The following is a 22,374-nucleotide window of genomic DNA, read 5'->3' as shown; positions in this document are numbered from 1 at the left end:
AAGTCAACACATGTTCCTGGTGCAAATCCTCAGTGCGTGGACAGATAATTGAAAAACAGCTGCAGCGAGCCAAGAGACCCAGAATTCAACTTGTACAAGGAAAATAAACAGGTCAGTAGAAGAACCTAAGTTCACGATCGGAGCAACATCTCAGCCCATAGCTTTCTCCTCGCTAAGGAAAACACATCTTACTCTTTTAATCTACTTGTGCTTCAGTAACCCAATAATTCTCAGAAGTATTCGGAGCAAGAGGGAATGTGCTGGTGTCACGTTCTTTGTCAACAGCTGTAAAGTAGATGTGCACCCAACCACTCTTTGGTGGTGGTGCCAGATATTGCTTACCCAAATAGGAACACCAAGCCCTTCCTAAGAATTTTTTGAAGACATTATTAAGCGTCTGATTTTTGGCACGGCTCTCAAAGCTGTTTGTCTGTTGAAAAAGAAAGCAATACTGCAAATACTTCCCATCAGAAAATACCGACAAGCAACTTATCGTAACTGCAGCAGAGCTAACGACGTTTCCACCGAGTGGTTTTTGGCACTGACAGCTGACTCGGAACAGTTGTTGGTGGCTGGGACAGATGGACTTCATACATTGAAAAAAAACAGGGAAATGAGAACTTCTACACTGTAGATTTGGAAAAGCCCTTTGCAAAACCCAACGTATTATCAAAACCTCAGAATTCAATCAAAAGGGAGACTTGAACACATTGAGCATTTAAACTGAATGTGCCAGGTATTTGCTGGATCTCCCCATCAAGGGCTATAAGGTATCACTATGTTTGGTTTTCAACAGGAGGTACCTGAGAGTTTTGGGAAGGGTCCACAGCTCTGCCCTTTGTCCACCATGTGAAATCCTCAGGATCCAAATGTTTGTTTCCACGGGGAAACTTGCACCAGAGACCTCGAGGTAGGACATAACCTTGATGTCAAGCCCCACTTGCCATCCCTGATGCCAGTAGCTTCCACTAATATAATTAAGACCATGGCCTTTCCCTGATGAGCAGAATCTTTAGATGCTTTTAGTGCCTCAAGCTGTGTATGCACTGAACACCCCATGCTTCACTGGCTCCTGTTTCCTGGCAATGTTTTAAGGCCGTGAAGAACAGGGTCCGTGGTGGCAAGGATATTGTAGGAGGAGGCAATCCCTGCTCCGCAGCACTTTAGTCTAAGCAGCACCTTCTAGTCTAAAGCTTACAGGTCAAAGTTTTGCAGCTTGGGATCTCAGCATCCTGTTGGCTTTATCAGCTTCCTTTTGTGCCTTTTTTTCCCCCCAAGTCGTCAGCGGATATCAAACGCATCCTTGTGATCTCACTCCTGTCTCACTATCCAGCACCGACCCTGCAGACGTCAGTACGTGTTTAATTTTACACAGTGTAACCTTAACTTGGTGCGATGCCCCTCTGTACTTGAAGTCAAGTGTAGTGGAGCAAACTTATTTATTCTCAGCCTTACTTCTACCTGCTCTTTTGGGCTTATGACCCCAAATTTTAAACCAGCTGGAAATCAGGATGATGCACTCCGACTCGGCCAGAACCCGTTGTATTTAAATGGAGAACAAACCCTGGTACCACTTGGTTTACTCACTAGCTAAACGTTCTCATGCAGAGGTGTCAAACTAGTGGTATTTGCCCAAGTTTAGCAACTTTTGCCTGTTTAAAGAAATGCAGAAGCATCTATAGTTCATTTCCAGTCTTGCTATCTTAAAGCCAGGTTCAACAAGACACCGAAGCACCGCTCACCTAACAGAGGAGGGAAAAGGGGTGCTTCTCTACCTTGCAGCCCAACTGGAAGGAAAAGTTGTGTTAAATCTGTTACTTTTCTCGTTCAAAGGAGCACCCAAACCCAGAGTTAGCACCTGGAAGGTGCTCCGGGATTAGGCACAACTTCTGCTTGAAGTGTTTCTGCTACAAACCACAGAGAAGCAAGTGAACAACAGACCCTGCAGCGCGTGATAACCCTCTCCCCATTGCAGGCGCGTCAGAATCATCTTCTCACGCCTCCGCTCGCTGTTTTGATAACTAGTGCCCAAATCTCACTTTATATGAGGCCCAAGAGGCTCTTGCAAGTTATTTGGAACATTGTTTTGTCCTGAGATAAACTGTTTGAAATATTTCAATACACTTCAGTCTTGAGTTGACCCAGAACAGCTGGTTGTGTGTCTGTACACATATGTATGCGTCTGCAGCACCGGGTATTTTAGTAATCAGCTGCTGGTTGTCACCCTAACCCCGCTCCATCCCTTTTTCTCCTTCTGCCGTCTGGGCAGATTGGGGGAGGGCAATACAAACCCACCGGCTGCTGTCCCCCTCCCCACTCCCCTTGCTATTAATAGCCAGACAACAAATGACCCCAAATTCATTCCTGAGCGGAATTAGCAAATGTTTTTCGCAATTAAAACTGCAAACATTCATGCTGGGCCCCCGGAACAATAGACGCCTGTGCCTGGTCTTGAATAGACACCAGTGTCTGCCCTGCCTGCCTGCCGAGGCTGCACATTCCTGGCACCCTCATCCCTGGACCTGCTCCTTGCTGAGCTGGGTTTTTGGGTTGGTATCCCCTCCATCTTGAGTCTACCACCCATCTTTTGTCAACCCCCCCTCCCTACAGCACCAGGCTGGCCCGGGACCCCCATCCCATCCCTGTCAGCGTCTCCGCATCCCCCCGGGGTCGGGGCAGCGCATCCCTCGGCTCCCCGGGACAAGGGTCGGGGCAGCGCATCCTCCCCGACGCTCACCCCGTTACGGAGCCGGGGCAGCGCATCCCCCTCCTTCCCCGAAATCGCCACCGGCTCAGCGCATCCTCCCCCGTCCCCGGCTCAGCACATCTCCCCCTTCCCCGGCCCGCGATGGAGATCGGGGCAGCGCATCCCCCCTTTCCCCGGCCCGACGCGGGGACCGCGGGCAGCGCATCCCCCGCTTCCCCGCGGCGGGACGAGGCGGCTCCGCTGCCGCTTGTCGCCGGGCGGGCTCCGCTGGCCGGGAACTCACCGAGCAGCGGCAGGAGGAGGATCAGGAGGAGCTCCGGCCGCCGGAACGCCATGATGGGGTGTGCTGAGCGGACCCGCCGAGCCTGCGCACTCACTGCCCGGGCGGGGGCGGCGGCGCGCCGGGGGCGGGGGGACCGCGCTGCCGTTACCGCGGAAACCGGGCGGGGGGGGCGCGGATCCCGGCGCCTGGTACCGCGGGGGGGACTGGGGGAGTGGGCAGGGATGGGGATGGAGCGAATCGCAGCCCCCAAACCCGGAGCATCCCCCCGGTCCTGCGGCTGCTTCCCGGGAAAACTTCACCCTCCGGAACCCTTTCCGTTTGTGAAGCGAAATTCACCGATGGGAAGACTCGAAGTGCTTTTTTTTTTGAGCCGGCAAAAGCTGGAAATCAGCTTGAAAGCAACGTTTTGCTTATCAAAACCCAGCCAAGGTTTGCTCTAGAGTGGGGGTTTTCTCCCTGTGTTTAATAAGAACCCTTAAAAAGAGTCTTTGTGAAACTTTTCCCTAAAAAGCTACATCTCTGGAGCTGTTTAAAAGACTTACAGATGGGGCTCTTAGGTTTAGTGCTAGATTTGGGTTGTGGTTGGACTCAATCATCTTAAGGGTCTCTTCCAACCAAAATGATTCTGTTGAACTGTGCATTGCACTATAAACTTTTGACCAACTTAAAGGAAGCGAGAAGTGCAAACAAGCTGGGGACAGAGCACTTCTCTGGAGGAGTTTCCCTCATCCCTCGTGCTGTACCGAGTTGTTTCTGACACAGCCATGGGCTTAACTTAGCGATTCTTCCCTGAAAAGCACCTGTGCACAGGGAGCATCCCGAGCTGCTGCGTGGTCCTCAAAAGTGTCCCAGAACCTTTTCCTTTGATTAACAGAAAGACACAAAAGTTATCAGCCCCCAATGCAGCGATTCAGCGGGGTTAATGCTGCTTCATGCGTCACCGACTGTCAGTAGCGTGTGATGGGGATGTAATTAAGATGCTGTTGAAGATCAAGCAGCTGGAATGAAAGCCGAGCTCTTCTCTCTTCTGTAAACCAGCTCGGCAGAGCTGGTGGAAATTAAGGGATGTAAAAATGTATTTAACTTGATAATGTAGCAGATCTAACTCAAGACGCTAATGAGTAGATTTAAAGGGCTGATCTGAGCCTGGTCAAATTAATACAGAGGTTCTCATCAATTCTAATGGCCAGATGGGACATTTCACCGAGGATGAAGGGGAAGGAATCGCCTAATAAGACTATAGGGCTTAAAACCTGACTCCACCAACCTTTGTGTTGGGTCCCTGTTGGGTAAGGAGTCATTTTAACACGGTCCATTTGGACTGAAATGACAGGAGATGTAAAAGATTATGACATAGAGTATAATCAGCAATAAAATGTAATCACCGAGGTGTCAGTTTCCTCTTTAACTTCCCATAGCAGCTTCATCAGGGGAGAGTGGAGCTGTGAAAGAGGAAAAAAGAGAGGACGGGAGGGTTTCTCATGCACTTTTTCTCTGTAGATAGGACCAGCGCCAGCTCTTTATGCTGCCTCTGAGGTTTTATTGCAGCGAGGTTCTGCCTTTTAATCTGCCATCGCCACTGAGGAGCCGTTTGAAATGTGAAACTCAACAAGCAAAAGGAGTCACGATAAATATTATACAAGAACTCTAGCGCCCATCAAGCCGGGATGGCAAAGTGCCGCAGTGTAAAACATTGATTTTCACACACAAATGGAGCTCCCATTTCATTATTTAATGTTGAAACAAGTAACTAGAATAAAATATGCACTAAGAGCAGCCCTGTGTAGTGCGGGGATGTATTCAGGCGTGATGAGGGGCAGCAGAAACCTGCCTCCTCCTATGGTTTCTTTGTTCTATGAAGAGCTTCCCATCCCTGCTCAAAGCAAGAAGATGGAGCAGAAAGGGCCAGAAGTGGTGGTGGCAGCGGGACCTCGCTCCTGGCGCTTGGAAGAATGGGGGGAAGGTGACTGAGGACTAAACTGGAACAGAAGCACCTTTGGGATTTCTAAAGGTTGCAGGGAGCGTGTTGTACACAAAGTTATTTGGGACCTGAAAGCAGCTGAAGGCAAATAGAGCAAATGGTTATCCTTCTGATGCTTGTAGTGCCTGGAGGCCCAAACTGAGGTTCAAGCCCTGCTGGGAAGAAGCTGCTCAAACCTGTAATGACAGGCTGTGCCTGTCACGATGCGTTTTCAATAGCAATACACACGGCAGACAGGAATCTTATTATCCGAGGCACCGGGGCTCCGAGGGCTCTGCCAGCGAGCTGTGCCACGGCTCGTGTGCGGAGGAGCGTGTCTGAGTCCTCGGGGCTGTCCATCTGCATTGGGCCCCAGCCAGCAGGTTTGCTCCAGACCTCCTTGACTGCGAAGCCGTGATTGCGGCAGGCTGGTCTGCTGTCCTGCGAGGAAGGAGGGCCTGGCAGACACCTCCGCTGGTGCGCGGCTCCGGGAATAGATACGGGTACCTGGCCTACGTCCCTCTCTTTTCCACGCTGTTTCTGCTGCCAGGGCAGCTTTTTGCCTCTCACTCCTAAGACAGCATCTCTTTTCTTGTCTGCAATAGTCTAGACAAGGTGTTGGTTCCCTGGTGTCACCGAGCACGACCCCACTCCCACACCAGTCCCATCATTTCTCCCTGGTTCAATGCTCAGGCATATGCTCGTCTATTTTGAATCGTTTGTATGTGTGAGGCTGAGTCGCTCCTAATCTCATCTCGCTCCCGGGGCGTCAGTCACGCTGGCATGTGCCTTTTCCCTGTCTGCCTCCCTCTGTTTATGGACTATGGATATTTTTAACCCCACCCTCTAATTAGAGGTAGTTTTCTCTGGATGTTTTGTGCACAAGGGCTCTCATGTCTGTGGTCAGCAGGGCAGGCAGCAAGCCGGCCGTGTATAGAAACCTTCCTACTAAATAAATACGCTGCCCTTCACCTCCCAGCAGCGTGTTTCCAGAGGCTTGCATTCCTCGGGGATCTGTCTGCAGCAGCCTGGTGGGGTAACAGCGATATAGAGGAGCCGGCTACCCCCCGAGAGACGGACACAGCTGCCTTTTCGTCCCACAGCCCCGCGCCTGAGGCTGCTCAGAGCTCCCTGCAGCTGTCTCCGAGTTATATGGTTAGTGCTGATGGCCTGGAGCTGTCTGTGTCCCTGGGGATCCCTGAGTCAAGCTCACTTACCCTCTGCAGGTCCAGAGATGGAGAAGAGAGTGATGCTAATTAGAGATGACCTCAAACAAGGTTCCCCAACCTGCTCTCTCTGGATTCCCAGCACCGCGCTGCCCGAGCATCGCTCTCCACCTGGCTCTCAGCACCCTCCCAACTCATAGGATGGGAGGAAACTGCAATTCCCCCTGCAACCCCAGCACAGCGGCACGGGGGAGCTGTCGCATATGGCTGGTGCGTGCGGCCCTTTTCTCCCCTCGACGAACAAACAGCATCTGGCCGACCCATCCGGCAGCAAGCGCCCCTCGGGCTGCCCGTGTCATGCTGCGGATTTCCCTTCGCTCTCTTCACAGCCAAGTCCTCGCCCTCCTGCCCCGTCTCCCAGCAAACTGGAGCGGCAGATTCCGAGGCCAGCTGGTCATTATCACGTTACACTGCTCCCTCGCCTTGCCAAGGCCAGCCCGGGAGGTGGCACCGACTGGCAGAGCAGCAGGTCGGGCCATCAGGCTGGTGACCCAGCTCAGGTCTTGAACGTGTCGCTGGCAATAGCAAGTGCAGCTTCCCCCGGGCCGGGGCTGTGTGGAGGAGATGGATATAACTCCCTTTTCCTCTGCATGGGGTGTGGAAGCGAGGTTTGGCTGTCAGCGGGAAGGGGATGCTTCCTCTCCATCCTGATCCCACCTACACGCTGGTTCACAAGCATAATAACGTTTAGAGCTGACACTGTTGAATTTATCTCTTTTCTTGAAAGAAGACAAGGGATAAAGAGGGAAAGACATTTGCTTAAGACCTATGGGGAGAGGCTGAAGGAGCTGGGCTTGTTCAGTCTGGAGAAGAGGAGGCTTAGAGGTGAGCTCAGCACTCTCTAGAACTGCCTGAAGGGCAGTTCTAGCCAGGTGTGGATTGGGCTCTTCTCCCAGGCATCAGCAATAGGACAAGGGGCATGGGCTTCAACTCTGCCAGGGGAAATTGAGGCTGGATATTAAAAAGAAATTCTTTACAGAGAGAGTGGTCAGGCATTGGAATGGCTGCCCAGGGAAGTGCTGGACTCGCCGTCCCTGGAGGTTTTTAAACTGAGATTGGACATGGCACTTAGTGCCATGATCTAGTAAACAGACTAGAGTTGGACCAAGGGTTGGACTCGATGATCTCTGAGGTCTTTTCCAACCCAGTCGATTCTGTGATTCTGTGATTCTGTGAATGAGAACACCCTGCAAAGCTCAGGGATCTTACACTCAGCCCACTGATACCCCGAGGCTGAGGGAGCTGCTCTGCTTCTTCAGCATCATGGCAGGAGGGCAGTCAGGTCTCCAAATCCTCCCTTTTGCAGTGCCTCCCAGCAAACCTGTCCCTCCGCAATCAGCTCTGCTCGTTCCCCTCCTGAGTCGCTGTTTATTCTGGCTCCGAGGGCTCATGCTGATGTGGTGGAGCAGTCTTGTCTGAGAGCTGAGTTTTTCCACAATCTCCAAGATTGTTTTGACATGCTTGACTTGCAGCCGATGTGTCAGCCAAGGGTCTCCCACCACCCAAGCAGCACCTTTGCTGGCCAAGCAACACGTGCCCTGGGGCGAGCAGTTAGCCATGCAAACACCCCCACGCACGCACACGCCTCTTGCACCACTTTATTGTTTAATAAGTGCCTTGGGTTTCGTCATCCCGGCTCTTCTCCGCGTGTCTCGCTCACAGACAGAGCCGGCTCCCCAGCTAAATCTGGTTTTAATGGCTGTTTGTGACTCCCATGGAAATCAGTGCTGCTGTGGACTGGGAGCTGCGCTCAAGTGCAGTAGGTTGCTTGGGAAGGAGTCAGGAATTTGGTTCTTTTTGATCCCTCAGGTACCTGTTAGTGGTATTTCTTTGTCCCCATCTACCTGATGGGCTAACCAGGTGACAGGCATCCCATGCCTTGAGATCTGAAGCGGTCAGGGCTTGTCTCATGACGTGAGCTGCCTTGGTGGATGGTAGAAATGGGGGTTTCTTGGTCTGGGGCCTGGCTGCCTTAGGGCTTGGGGTTTCGGGGGGCCTGTGAGGACTTGCTTTGTGTCGCTGAGTGCCATCCTTCGTGCCCTCTCTCCCCGCTGTCCCCGAGCAGCCAGGTGCAGAGCACTCTGCTCCTGCCCTGCAGCGGAGTGCAGCGCTGGCTTTGGAGGAGGAGCAGGGCCTTAATCTCTGCCAGTTGAGTTGCGCTTGCAAAGACGATTAGACATATGCCAGCTAATTCATAGTAAGCAGGATGGAGGGAGAATTTGCCACTTATAAATGGCAGATGAGCAAGCCCATCATTCCTGTCACTCTTGGGTAATACATGCTGACATAAGCCCAGTTTAGCTGTGAGTTTATCATTGCTAATCCTGCTGGCCCATGCTGGTTCTCCATCCTCCTGGCATCTTTCTTCCCCTTTCCCCGCTTTGCCTTTCTCTCCCTTGCTCCTGGTACTTGTGTGTCTGGCCTTGTGGGGCAGATGAACTCCCCAGCATCCCCCACCCTTCCCCCAGCACATCATTGTGAGTTTGTCTTCCAAGGAATGCTCAGTTCTGGTGGCTCTTGGGGACTCTGGTGTCCCTCCTGAGTGCTGCAACCAGATGCTGGGCCACCTATATTTTTCCTGGAATTCTTGTTGGCTTTCCTTCATCGTGGTGAAACAAGTGTCCCAGCTGTCCTCGCCTGACCAAGCTGCCCACACGGAGTATGTGGCTTTTTCTTGTGGCACTATGGGATGCCTAAGTAACCTTGCCCTGCTCAGCTCCCTCCTTCAGCTCAGTGTTCCCCCGCTGTCAGTGGTGTGTCCTGCATGCCCCTCATCCCTCGGATCAGACCAGCTGGGGAAGGGAAGGCAGAAACAGGAATCCCATGAGCCAAAAACCGGGTCAGAGCGGGAATCCGTGGGGCTGCACCTCGCCTGGGGCAGGGTGAGTTTTGGAACGACGGGAGGTGCATGCAGGCAGTTTGGGGCAAGAGAAGGGGCCGAGGCCCCTTGCTAGCGAGCTGAGCGAGAGGAGAACGTCCTGTTCTGGCCCCAAATCCCTCTGCAAACAGGGGTGCAAAGCCGTCAATGGATGCCGGGCGGATTTCTCCGGCCCAGGGGTTCCCTCTTGTGGCAAGATGCTCCTGGCAGGCGGTCGCGGAGCTGGTCCCCGAGCCCCACCGAGCATGGGGGGTGTCGGGGAGCCCGGGCAGGGGCTGGGGGTGGGCTGAGCCCCCCGCTCCCCCGGGCGCTGGGGAGGGCGGGCAGAGCTGCACGGCTGCAGAGCTGCAGCATCCCTGGGTGCTGGGGCGGGGGTCCGGGGGGTCCTCAGCACTAATGCAGCAGGTACGGGGGTGCAGTTTTCCTGCTCTGAGCTCTGGGTTTGTTCTCCAGGCTGGTTGGGCTCAGCATTGCTCGGAGCTCTGCGTCTCCCCAGCCTCGCAGCCGGTGATGATCCAGCTCCGGATGCCGGGTTCTGGGTACCCCTGTGGCCCATCCCCGTGGGGAGGCTCCGTCTGAACACCCCACGTCCCCCATCTTTGTGTCTGTGCAGGGATGCTGTGGCACAGAGCTGCCCCGCAGCACGGCTGAGCTTGGGGGGGGGAGGGGGGGCAGTTTATGGTGGGTAGCCCCAATATTCACAACCATGATGGGGGGGCTGCAGAGCAGAACCAGGGCCTGAGAACTGAGACCCTGGCTCCTCCGTACCCCCCTCTGGGCCAGGAGCTGGGGGACAGACTGGGCTTTCCTCTTATGTAGGAAACCAGATGCTTTGCTGCTGCCTAGTGATGCTTGTGGCTGCTGTGACACCCAGGCACGAAGAGGAGACCCCAGTGAGCCGTGTTGGGGGGCTGCGCAGCCTCTTGGAGAGGCCGGAGCTGAGTGGAGCTGGTTCCCTGCGAGCTGTGATGAATCAGCACCTCCCTGCAATGCTGAGCTGGGCTCTGTACAGCGCGGAGGCGAGCAGCACCCGGGCGGCATCGATGTTTATTAATGACTGTATTGGGGATGCTGTTTAGTCACCGCTCCCACGGAGCCTTGAGAGGCAGCTGCCCCTCTTGTTGTGGGGTGGGAGGATCCTCCACCATCCTTGGGGGATGTCTGAAGCACCTGCACCACTTAGCACACGGTAGCCAGGTCCCACGAGAGGCCTTGGCGATGCCACCACCGCTCCCTCACCAAGCACACACCAAGCACATCACCGGCCGCGTCCCCTCCCAGCAGAGCAACAGGGTGATTCCTGCTTGAGAAATGGGGGAAACTGAGGCACGGCGTGCGGTGAGGGGTGACAGCAGGACACGACCCGGCCACGCTGATCTCCCAACGGCTGGCGATGCTGGGCTGCGCTTGCTGCCTGCATCTGGCGCATCGGGGGGATTTATTAATGCGAGAGTGCTGCAGATTTAACTAAGAGGAACGTGAGCAAGGCGATTAGAGGGTGGGAGTGGGGAGACGGCAATTAAAGTGCTGGTGGGGCCACCAGCCAGCACAGCCCTCCCCAGCAAGGAACCTGTTTAAGGGCTGGATCCTGTTATTAAACTCTCTGACGGGCGTTTTCTCACTCCACCATCTGCAGCGCCATGAAACTTGCATGAGATTTGAGATGAAAAGTCTATTTCTTTGAATGAAGTTTTAATAAGATCAAATTGGGAAAAGAAAACAGTAACTCTTCTCCCTCCCCTCCTGCCTCTCCTCCCATTCTTATCGGATTTAGTCTTCTGAAGGCAAAAATCTTCGCAAACTGGTCGTGCCCCCCCGCAGGTTGGTCCTGAGCGGGGGTGTCTGCAGGGGAAGGCGGTGAATTCGAGGGCTGTAGACGTTGTTGCAGCGTGGGGGGCTGTTGGTGATGGGGGCTTCAAAGGGGGGAGCACACACTGACATGGGGCACAGCAAATGGGGGGCCCAGCTCCTCCTGGTGCATTGAGTCCCTTGGGGTGCTGGGTAGTGCCCAGGTGCAAAAAAACCTAATTACATCTTTGACATGTGATTTTAATCTGCTCAAACCGATGAAGATGGGGTGGGAGGGGCGGTGCTACCGGGCTGCGCCCCCCGCCCGGTGCTCTGGGCAGTGCGGAGCGGGGAGGCTGGCGGGGGGGATACTGCAGGGAGGAATCCCATCCCACCCCATCCCATCCCACCCCATCCCATCCCATCCTATCCTTGTCCGGACCACGGGGATGCTGCGGGGGTGGGCCCATCCCTGCCCGGGCCGGGGGGGCTCCGGGCGGGGCGGGGCCGCCAGGGGGCGCCCGCGGCCGGGATCTGCATTCCACCCCCCAGCTGCGTCCTTTACATCCCCCCCGCCAGCTGCATCCTTCGCATACCCCCTCCCAGCATCGTTCCCCTCGGACCAGCGGTCCCCGCCGCCCCCCGGGTTGGGATACAGGCTCTGGGGTGCAGGTTGGAGCAGCGGGATGTCCCCGCCCGGAGATGCCGGGTTCCCGTGGGGGTTCCCGGCCATGGGATCAGGTTGAGCCTTCGGTGACCCCAACGTGATGTGAGTCCCACCCTGCCCCAGGCCCCCCGTTTTGTGCTGGACCCCGTGTCAGCCCAGAGACACAATTAACGTGGCAGGTCCAGCAGTGAGAAGGATGCCACGGGGAGCTCAGGTAGGTGGCCTGGCCTGGTTTGATTCTGATAGCCACAAACCCAGCTGGCATCTCCTATAATTGCCTGGGTAGTGGCTGGGCAGCACATGGCCGCACCGCACGTGCTGGCAGCCAGCAGCAGCCTGGCATCGCTTGGTCACTTTGTCACTTCGCTCTCGATGTGCAGCCTGGCCGGACACCGGGCTGGGGCTCAGCACCCTCGTGGGGGGCTGTGAGCTGGGGCCAAGACCCGCAGGAGCTGGGCCCCCCACCATCTCTGCAGAGACCAGCTCCCAGGGTTTGCTGGTAGGTCAGGCTCAGCAGGTCCTGCTGCCATCGGGCTGGCTCCTAGAACAGGGCAGGCAATATCTGACAGCATGGGGAAACTGAGGCACATCCCAGTGCGTGCACAGGGGTGAAGAGCAGGTTGCACGCCAGCGCGGCTCGCCCATAGGTGCCCACCCGAGGAGCAGGACCTTTGGGAAACAGCGCCAGGTCTGCTGTTCGCTGTGAGCTGGTGTCACGTCCACCACACAGGGTGAGAGTCCGCAGTGTTTTGCAGCAGCCCCTGGCCACAAAGGTGCCAGCTTGTCCCTCCGGCCCTGACGTGTCGCTGCCCATCTCCTGCCTCATCACCACATTAATAAGCCATCTCTGATCGGCCTTCCTTGCCGCTGCTGACTTCTGTTTCAACGCCAGAGCGCTAGTGCTGCCCCAGCTGGGAAGGGAGCGGAGAGGAACCTCCAGCATCGCCTCTTCCATGAGCTGATAAGGCCAAGGGAGAGGCGAGAAACTGCTTGGAGCTCAGGGAGTCTGTTAGCAGGAGCGGCAGCCCTGAAAAAAGCAGGCACAGATTCAATTGACTCGGCAGCGTGGGCTGGATCCTGCTGCTGGATCCTCCACCGTGGATCCCGAGTGCCTGCAGTGTCCATGGAGGGGGTGCTGCAGAAGCCTTGCTGCACCCAGCACTGGCTGGTTTGGGGAGATGTTGTTGCCCTTTTCCTCATCCCCTCTTTGCTCCATGTGCCCCAGCTGCTTGGTGGCATCGTCCCTAACTGGTGGGCAGCTGGGGACCAGCATGGAAGGGTCTGGGCATGCGATGCAGAGGGCTGAAAAGCTGCGAGAAACTGGGAGGAGACCCCGTGGAGACCCACAGCTGACCCTGCCTTTCCCTGCCCACTGGAGTGGCCCCGGTGGATTCCCCTTCTCCATATGGCTGTGGATGTCTGTAGATACATTTTAAAACCTCGGATGGGTAATAAATAGAAGCAGGCCCGCTGCCTTTTGTTTTGATTGATTCCATTTGTTCTGCATAAGCAGCTCCTTCCCCTTGCCAAGGCTCAGCTCCCGGGGAAGAGCGATGCTGTGAGCCAGAGGAGGGTCCCTGGTGTTCCCGGCACTACCGGGGGTGAGGTGGCCAAAAGCTGAACGCCAGCTCTGGGGAAACTGAGGCAGCCAACAGTGGCGGGTCTGCCTGTGCAGAGTGGGTGCCCTTGGGCAGGAAGGGAAACTGAGGCTGGGAAGTGCGATGTGCTGTGCCTGGGGATGTGCGGCATGGCGGGGATGGCTCTCAGCTGCCGAAGGTGCGTTTTGGTGCTGGGTGGGGGTGAAGCCACCAACAGGCTGGGCCAGCAAAGGGTGATCCAGTGGCGTCGGCCACTCTGCGGGTTATTCACACTGCTCTGCAGGGAAAAATGACTTTTAAATGAGCTTGGAACGAAGATGAACACAGGAGCCAGGACTCCTGGCTTCTCTCTCCAGCTCTGTCGCCAACAGCAGCCTTGGGCAAGTCTGGTGTCTCCCTGCCTCAGTTTCCCCAAGCTGTTTAACTGTCAGGAGCTGGGGAACCGGCAGGTTTGGCAGCAGTAGGAGCCCTGAGGATGAAAGGAACTGCTCAAAGCCCGGGCGGCCGGTCCATGGGCTCCGTGCAGGGTGGTACAACAGTGAGAGCCGAAGCGGTGGGTGATGGGTGGGGGCCGGATGAACCCCACAAGCATCATCCCAATGGTGCCCCAAATGCAGCCCCACTTCCCTCTCACCTCCTTGCCTGGGGACCCGCATCCCTGGCAGGAGGAGGGATGGATGTACCCAGAGGGGGGGTTAAAATTATCCCCCGCCCCGGTGCTGCTGTGCCCCCCCGGGTGAGTCAGAGCGGCCGGGGGTGCGTGTGCCCGCACCCCAGCTGCGGTGCTGCGTAAGGGGGGAGCGGGTGGAGGCCCGAAGGACGCAGCTGCCTCCCCTCCACGTCCGCTCACCCGCTCCTCTCCTCCTTCTCATCTGCCTCATTATCTCCTGAGTCATCGCTCCCACCTCCGCCGCAGCCACAGCCGCCCGCAGCCGCCGGCACCGCACAGGGGCTGGGACCAGCCGGGGGCTCCCAAAAGCCCAGGGAGGCCAGTGGGTTCCTGTGTGCAACCTCTTGGTCTCCAAAGGTGGCCCGGTGATTCGGGGTGGGGGCATCACGGGTGGGCAGCGCTGCAGAGCATCTTCCCAATGTGCTGTCGGATGCCCAGACGGACAGATGGGATTGCGGCTGCTCCTGCCGGGCAAGGAGAGATCCCTGGGTATAGGGAGCTGCGGTGCTTGTCTCGCAGTGATGCTCTTGGGCTGGGAATCGGGCTTCAGCGTGCCAGGCGAGGCTGCGAGCTGCTTGCCAAGCTCTGCACAGGGGATGGAGCTGGGCTGCTCGCTGTGAGCGAGCTGCTCCCCAAACAGGTCAGGATGTGGCTGCTGGCATCGCTGAGCACACGTTGGCATGGTGCGGATCCTGGGTTTGGCATGTCCAGGCTGCAGCAGGTCCAGAGCATGGCTGTCCCCCCCAGGGACGCTGCAGAGGTTTCCGTTCTGAAGGTGCAGGGATAAACCAGGGCTCACATTTTGCTGCTGGGATGGGATGTGCAGCTCTGAGCTGAGCAGAAATGAGAGGAGGTACCGCTCTCTCCCTGTGCCCCTTGGCAGCCTCTTCCCAGCATTAATCCTTCTTGCCGCTAACAATTTGTGCCTTATTAATTCTAATTCGAGCTTGCCTGGTTTTGTCTCCCAGCCATTGCTCCTTGAGCTGCTTTTCCCCGCAGACGGGGGTGCCGGCAGCGGGCAGCGCTGTCCCGGGGGTATCGCAGCCCCCACATCTCTGCTCAGTTGTGTGGGTGCAGCAGTTTAAGTCTCTTGTCAGAAGGTTCGTGAAATATTGCCATGGCTCCTCAGTGTGACGGGCGGCAGGACGAGCTGCAGTGGCTCAGAGCCAGGGTCTGTCTCAAGGGCCGTTTCGGAAGCTCCCTGGCGCTGGGTTAACTCGTCCATCACCCGTTTATTTCTGCATCTCTGGGTGTGGGCTCTTCTCCCATCCATCTCCGCTTCGTGCTTTACCTCCCCAGCTAATAACTAGGTCAGGAGTCCTGGAGACCAGAGAGCAGCAGGCCGGTCATCTCCCATCTGCTTTCACTCCCTTCCCTCCTTCTCCTCCTGCCTTTCTGGCTGGTGGGGCAGGGGGACCCTCTGTCCTCCTCCTCTTCCTCGGGGCTCCACTGAGGCAGGAGCCACCGTGTCCACGGGATGCTCAGGACCTGCTTTCCACACAGGGGGGTATTTTCATGCAATAAATGGATTATGGCCCGACCGGATGGGGACGTTGACGCAGGAAGGCTGTAGCCAAGGGGAGCCTGTCCTGGCATGAGCATCCCTTGGGTGCAGGTTCCTGACCCCAGCACCGATGCGGCACTGGGGGGACCCGGTGGGACAAGACAGTGGTGGCAGTGGCCTGTGGAGGACATGGCAAGCAGGAGGATGCTGCGAACAAAGCACCAGGAGCTGCGTGGGGGATGCTGAATAGGCATGAAGGTGGCGAGTGGCTGAGCGACAGCTCCAAGAGCACCTGAGGACCAGCCGCATGCTGCCGGAGGGCCTGGAAACCAAAGGCTTGGAGGATGCTTGTGTCTGCAGGCTCGGGGGAGAAAGGGTGCTCACGGGAGGAAGGTCTTGCATGAAGATGCAAAGGCCACCTGCTCACAATGCCCCATGCCAGCGAGGGCTCTGGATGACATTAAGAAAGCTCTCAGTGAAGCCGCTGCACCCCTTCAAGCGCTTGGCCCCCCTGCTGCCTCAGTTTCCCCCACGGGCAGTGAGAGGCACTGGGGGGGCTGTGCCAGGCCATGGGGTCCCGCGGCAGCATCCGGCCGCGCTGGCAGCCACCGGGAAGGCGTTTGCATCCCGCCGGGGAGCGCGGCTGCCTCCGAACAGGCTTCCCCTTGTGCGGCGGGGCCGGCGGCGGCGCTGACCCTCCGCCGGGGAGCGGGAACAAGGGCGGCTGTGTGCGCCCACGGCGCGGCTGGCCCGCCGCCCCGACACGCATTCCTGCCGCGGGCCGCGCTTTCCGGGCTGGGATGCAAAGGGGGATGTGCTGCCTACTGTGGGGGACTTGTTGTAGGTTTGTGTTGGTTTTTTTTTTAATTTCTCCATTTTTTTTTTCTTTTATTCGCAGCCTTTGGGTGTCTTTTTTTTGAGCAATTAATCTGGGTCGTGACATTCGCCAAGCGGATCGGAGAGCCCGGCGCTCATTAGCACCCGGCTGAACGTCGCCGGAGAGATGCTCCCGGCAGCCCTGCGTCTCCGCCTGCTTGTTATTCTGGGCGAGTCGGGGGCTGCGGCAGCGGGAGGCCCCCACCGCATTGCTGTGGGCAGTGGGGGCGATGCGGGGTGGCCGGGGTCCCCCTCCTGCTGTGGTGGGGTGGCCGGAGCCACCAGTGATGCCGGGTCAGCGCTGGGGTACCCGGTGACCAGCGGTGCCGCAGGGCTCAAGGACTTTTGAGGGTCTCAGCTTCCCTGCTTTGGCTTCGGTTTGGTTTTATTCCCATCTCTCCCGGTCAAAGCCACCCCAGCTGCCGTAGGGAATCGGTTCGTGATTCCCAGGCTCGAGTACTGTCCATCTGACCGATGTTTCTTCTGTGGATTTGCCCACAGTTTGCTTTTGGCTTCCACAATATTCCATGGCCATGAGCTGCCCCTGAGCTCTTGTCCCAGCCACTTGGGGCTGCACGCCCGCTTTTCTGCCCCAAACCTCAAGCCTTTTCCCCCCCTCCTGCTGCCACCCTCCCCATGTGGCTCGAGCCCCCCCATGGGGACAGGAAACAGGGACAAAAAGGAACCCCCTGAGCTTGGCTGGCTGCGAAACAGCATATGTGCTGGGATCTGCTCCCTGCCTGCTGTTTTTCCGCTTCCTTCGAGTTAACTTATGTTTCCATCGCCGCCCATCTGTCTCCTTTTCTTCCTCCTTTCTTTCCCCTCCTTGCACACTGACAGGCACCGGCAGGGCGCAGGGTCCCTGTCCCTGGCAGCTCCAGGTGACACTTCACATCCCGCTCCCGCACAGCTGGGACGCTTTTTGGGGAGATCCTGGTTTGGATGCACCCAAGGCTGAGATGCTTTGAGCTCTGGCAGTTCCCTCCATCCACCATTAACTCCAGTAGAAATTTTTGGCTGGAGGATCCCCCACCTCCCGTTAAACCTGGAGCTGTTGGGGCCACATTAGTGCTGGAGCCTTCCGTTCCCTCCCTTCCTCTTCCTCAGCTGCCTCTGCTCCCCAGACTCAGTGATGCTCCCATCCCTTCCATGCAGTATTTGCTTTTCGGAGGTTTGTGGCTCCCCAGCTCACGGAGGGAAGCCCGGCTCTGCGGTGCTCCCACCCGGCGATTAGGGATGCCCGGGCTTCTTCAGGAAACACGATGGCATTGAGTGCCGGAGCCAATGCACCTGCTTCTCTCGCTGCTTCAGAAAGCCCTTGTGGCTGCTGCCTCCCACTTCTCCAGCTTTTATTTATAGTCTGTCTTGCTCGCGCTGGGTGTTTTTTTTCCTTTCTTTCTTTTCCGTTCCCCGGCACAGCTGAGCTGCTGAACTCGTAACGCCGCAGAGAGGCTTCTCCCTTGGCTTGGTGACACGCAGCCATGGCAAAGGAGCGGAGGAGAAGTCGGATGTGCAGAAGAGGAGCGTGTAGAACTCAGCCGGGGGACATTGGCATGACCTGCCCCGGCTGGTAGAGGTGTGAATGCCATGAGAAGCTCCGGGGTGGCTGGACCCCAGTGCAGCAGCCAGTGCTGCCCCATGTGGGACATTACCAGCCTGTGATGTCCTCCAGGGAAGTCACCAAGGGCTGCAGGGAGGCACTGAAATGCAAAAACCTGATGCTCACCACATCTGCCCTCTCCTCCCGGGAGAAGGTGGCGGAGGGACATGGCAGGGGGAAGGGAGGGAGAGGGGGCTGTGGACCAAAATAACAGCCAAAAATTAAAAACAAAAACCAAATCAAATCACAAGGGGAGAGGCTTGCCATCTGCCGTGTGGGTGCTGGTGCTGGGTACCGCTGGCACCGAGTGACTCAGCACCGGGGAGGGAGGGATGCTCTGGGATCCCTCAGTGCTTGGCCCTGTGCACCCTGAGATGTGTCCTGGGGGGGACCAATGGGGGAGAAACTCATCCCTGGGCAGCTGTGGGCAAGAGCTGCTGGCAACCCATGGCGCTGGGGTCAAACCCTTCACACCTCTGGTGTTTCCTCGGGAAGCAGGAAAAAGACCAGGTAAAACAGGAGATTTATTGATGTTTTCTTCTTCCACAGGAGCCGCGTTTCCATGGTGCCCAGCAGGGAGGTGCCTCTCCACGGACCTGGTGCTTCGTGGGGTCCGGCAGCGTGGCGAGGGGAGCCCCGGGTGCCCCAACGCGGCAGGCACACCGGCCCGCAGCTGGAGGGAGGATGCTGCCCAGATGTCACACAGATGTCCCCGCATGGGCACAACTTGCTGTGCTGTGGAACTGTCACCTCTGGGATGCTGCCCCGGGTCCCAGGTGGGGCGGGGGGCTGAGGTGGCTGTGGGGTTATAACGGGAACACTGTGTCCCCTGCTCACACCACGCTGGCGAGGGGGACAAAGGCACGATTACTCACTGCCGGGGAGGAGCGGCTCAGCGCATTACTCAGCCCCGCCAGCAAACGGGTCTATTCTTCCCGCGTCAACCTGGGGGGACTGGGGAGGAGGAGGAGGAGGGAATGGGGGGCTCATTTTTCCCATGGAGCAGTGACAGCCCACCTCCCCGCTCTGTTCCCCTCCTCTGTCCCCCTGCGTCGCTGCCATGCTCGGGGGACACCAGCCAGGGGGGATATTGGGGCAGAGGTCATCTGGCACATTCAGTTCGCTGTCTGCCGGGGCTAATTGGAGATGATTAATGCAAGGGGGAGATGCAGGGGGACCAGGCTGCAGTGGGGGGGCTCATGTGGCTGTGGGTCATGGCCCACTGCTCCACAGCATTGGGGGGTGGACAGTGAGTGTCATCCTCTCCCCTGGCCTGGGTATCCCCAGGGGATGTCCCCAAGCCCCCATCCCTGCAATGTGCCTGAGGATGCTGGCATTACACTGGTGCAGGATTTTCCTGCCGGCCAGGTGAATGTGTTTCCCCCCCACCAGGTTTGCTCCTGGCTCAGAGATCTTAGAGGGAGCTCTTGGCAGTGCTGATGCGGGGATGGATGGACTAAGGGACAGGCGCTGGAGAGGGGCCACGGGGGCCACGAGGGATGAGCTGCTGGCAGATTTGCAGCCATAGACACCGCTTCTTTAATGCAGGAAAATAATCAGTGTGTGTTCAAGTGTGGAAGGGGATTTTAAGTGGGGGAGCACATCACTGTGTTGGGAGGATGAAGGGGGACGGCATTCCCAGGGGAAGCCCATTAGCAGGAATGGGATGCAGGAGCCACAACAGCCCTGATGAGGAACACCTGGAGCCTCCCAAACCCAGATGGGCCACAGCTGTGGGTCATGAGCCTTTAAATAGGGGGGTGGGACCACTCCCTTGCCTTTGGCTGTTCTGCCTCATTTCCTGCCCAGCTCCATGACCCTGTGGTTCTTCTGGCCAGGTACAGTGGGCTGTGTTTGTGGGCTTCTGAAATGGGGTGAAATTGGTGGTTTTTTTGGTGGGGGGCGATTCTGCCCTGAGCTCCAGGGCATGTGGCTCAGGGGCCTCTGGGCGCAGAGAGGCTGCTCAGGTCTGTTTGGTGACTCTGGTTTGTTCGTGACATTGATTATGAGCAGAAAAATGTGCTTGTGTTGCTCAGTGTGCAATGTGAAGGGTAATTTTGGGCTGGACCAGACCTTCTCTGGCTTGTTTGGCATTGCAGCTCGTTCCTCCTTGCAGGGTGTGTTTGGTGCCCTTGCAGCCTCTCCACGTGGCTTTGCAGGGGTTAAGGAAGGTATTTGTGCTGTGTTTCCTCCTCTTAGGGAGGGAAACCCCCTTCTCCAGAGATAACACCAGCAGTGGGGTGTTCTCAGATGCCCCATGGCAGGTCCTGGCACTAGGGCTGGATGCATAACTGCAGAGCCATGGTTGGGGAGACGCTTTTGCTGAGAATAAGCGGTGGATTTGGGTGACGTGGGTCCCAGCACCCTGCTGCTGCACCAAGGGGGAGCCATTACTCTCTGCCCTCATCACATCCCTAATATCGCTCCCATTATTGCAACCATAATCCTCTATGAAGCAATTAAAACTGCAGCTGCTGCTCTCATTGACAAGCTTGTCCCCACCTGGTGTGGGGACACCCTGTTTGTTTTGGAGCCCATCCGAGGGGATGGCCAGGTCCCTCTGCAGCTGGTTGCCCCAGCAACTGTCACTCCAGCGCATCATCTATCACACCAAACATTTGGGAGCCATCATTGTGCCCTCGGAGCAGCGAGGCTGCGGTGATGGAGCGCTGCTGGGGGATAAGCGTCACCCGCGTCACCTTGCTATTTATCTTGCCGCCGTCATAAATATCCGCTGGCATCTCTGCATCCCGCTGCTCTAATCCCCTCGCGGTGCCGCTCGTGCGAAGAGTTACCCGAGCACAGACCTGTGTCCGTAGGAGATTCGGCGGAAAAGCAATTAGGGCTTTTCGAAGCGGAGTGCTGTTAATTGCCTCTATCCTTGCAAATTAATAAAGTGTCAATGCTATGGTTTAACTCTGTGTGGCTTCAAGAGGAACCAAAGAACATTTGAGGGGGCCTGAGCGATGAGAAGGGTTGTGGGGGTGATGGGAGGGGGCTGTGCCACCCCCAAAATGAAATGGGGTTCATGGAGCAAAGAGCATGGGCTGTCCATGGAGCCGATCTGCATTTACCCCTGTAAATGCTTCCCCAAGGCCTTTATTCTGTTTTCTCTGTCTTTGAGGGATTGGTGAGGGATTCCTGCTCCTTTTCTGAGTCTGCACCACTCCTGATCCAGCGCTTGCTATTGTTTAAGGACTTCCAAATTAAGTGTGAAAATATATTGTTAAAATAGACTTGACTTTTTTGGTGCTGCCTAAAAATAAGCAGGCTCTGAGGGTTGGAGCAGCAGGTGCCTGGGGCTGGGTTGATTTATTGTGGGGATGCTCAGCCCTCCTTAATTAAGTTGTAAGCCCTTCTCTTGTGTTTTTATAAAAAACAAATGCACAGTTTTGGCTCGCAGCATCCCTCCCAAAGGGAAGCCCAGCGTGGCGCGCCGTGGAAGACACTCGCTCAGCTTTGAGTTGTGTCCTCATCCAAGGTTTTGCGAAGGATGCCTGGAAAAAAGCATGAATCAGCCATTCTCTGAGCACAAAGCGAAGCGAGCTCCCGGGGGGCTGGCTGGGCTGGCTCCCTGCCTCTCACAGGCTGGTTTTCTTGGGGGGGGGGCTAATTTATTTGAAGACCCTCAGGCAACCAGCCGGGAATCTCTAGGTCTTCTGGCTGTGATGCATTTGCAGGTAATTTGGGAGAAGCACCTCATGCTCTGTTATGCTGCTTGGGTGATATTAGTAAAATTCAGGGAACACCCAGGGACTTTTTGGGGTGCATAGGCCAGTTCTGGGGGTTGTTCTGCCTTCCCCTGTATCCAAAGGATGCTCAGGTCTGGAGGCTTTCCCCATCTGACTGGGGATATGGGGATCATTTCCTTGCCTTGCTCTGGGGATCAGGAAGGTGCTGGTGGGTCCCCACAGGCGTTTTCTTGCAGCCCAGCTTTAGGTTTTAGGGCTGCTTGGTCCATCCCTGGTGCTGCATCCCACTCTGGCTTTGCAGCACCGGCGGGGAGACATTTGTATATTCAAATGCCTTTGCATCTCTGCATGGGTTCAAGAAGCTGGGGTTGTGCATTTGTTTCCATTTAAAACAATAAATAAAATAATCTGCTGTGATTTCCCCCCTTTTCTTGCTGACAAGGAGTCAGGCGCAGGTGGCGAGAGGGAAATGCAAATGCTGGTGGAGGAACAAGCACATGGGGATGGGGGAATCACGAGCAGCCCCCGGCCACTTTGAAGATGCTGCTGCAGGTTTTGCTGGGTGCATTTGGCATAGCAAGAGCGGGAGGGCCCAGGGATGGAGCGATGCCCCTGCAGAGGCTGCACAGAACCTTCTGCAAGGCCACCGTGTCCTTGTCAGCCGGGGGTGACGCAGGTACCTGCGTCTGCTGCTCCCCGGCTGTTTTCCCGGTGCCGTGGAGCTCCCGCTCGCCTTCCCTGCAGCGATGCCGGAGCCGCGGTTGCCGCGGCACGGTGACCGGAGCGCCGGCGGAGCTGCAGCACAGCGGGGGAACGGCGTTTATTTGCTGCGGCAGCTTTGCAACAGATTCTTTGGCGGAGCTGACTGCAAACTGCAATCTTAAACTGTCGGACGGCTCCTTTTTCCAGCCTGGGAGTGTGAGAA

General features: G+C 56.8%; 1 protein-coding gene across 1 annotated transcript in view; it reads right to left on the bottom strand.

Moving 5' to 3' along the window:
* Nucleotides 1–3,067, bottom strand: part of JAM3 (junctional adhesion molecule 3) — a 28,655-nt gene extending 25,588 nt beyond the window's left edge. Inside the window, exon 1 of the mRNA XM_082070384.1 lies at nucleotides 2,991–3,067. Coding sequence (XP_081926510.1) covers nucleotides 2,991–3,042 — 52 coding nt within the window. The 5' untranslated portion in view covers nucleotides 3,043–3,067. The remainder of the gene's footprint in view (nucleotides 1–2,990) is intronic.
* Nucleotides 3,068–22,374: the final 19,307 nt, after the last annotated feature.

This window comes from Streptopelia decaocto (assembly GCF_964273445.1).
Source record: "Streptopelia decaocto genome assembly, chromosome: 21".
NCBI classification, from domain to species: Eukaryota; Metazoa; Chordata; class Aves; order Columbiformes; family Columbidae; genus Streptopelia; species Streptopelia decaocto.
The sequence above is the reverse complement of the archived record's forward strand: the minus strand, read 5'-3'. Positions and strand labels throughout refer to the sequence as shown.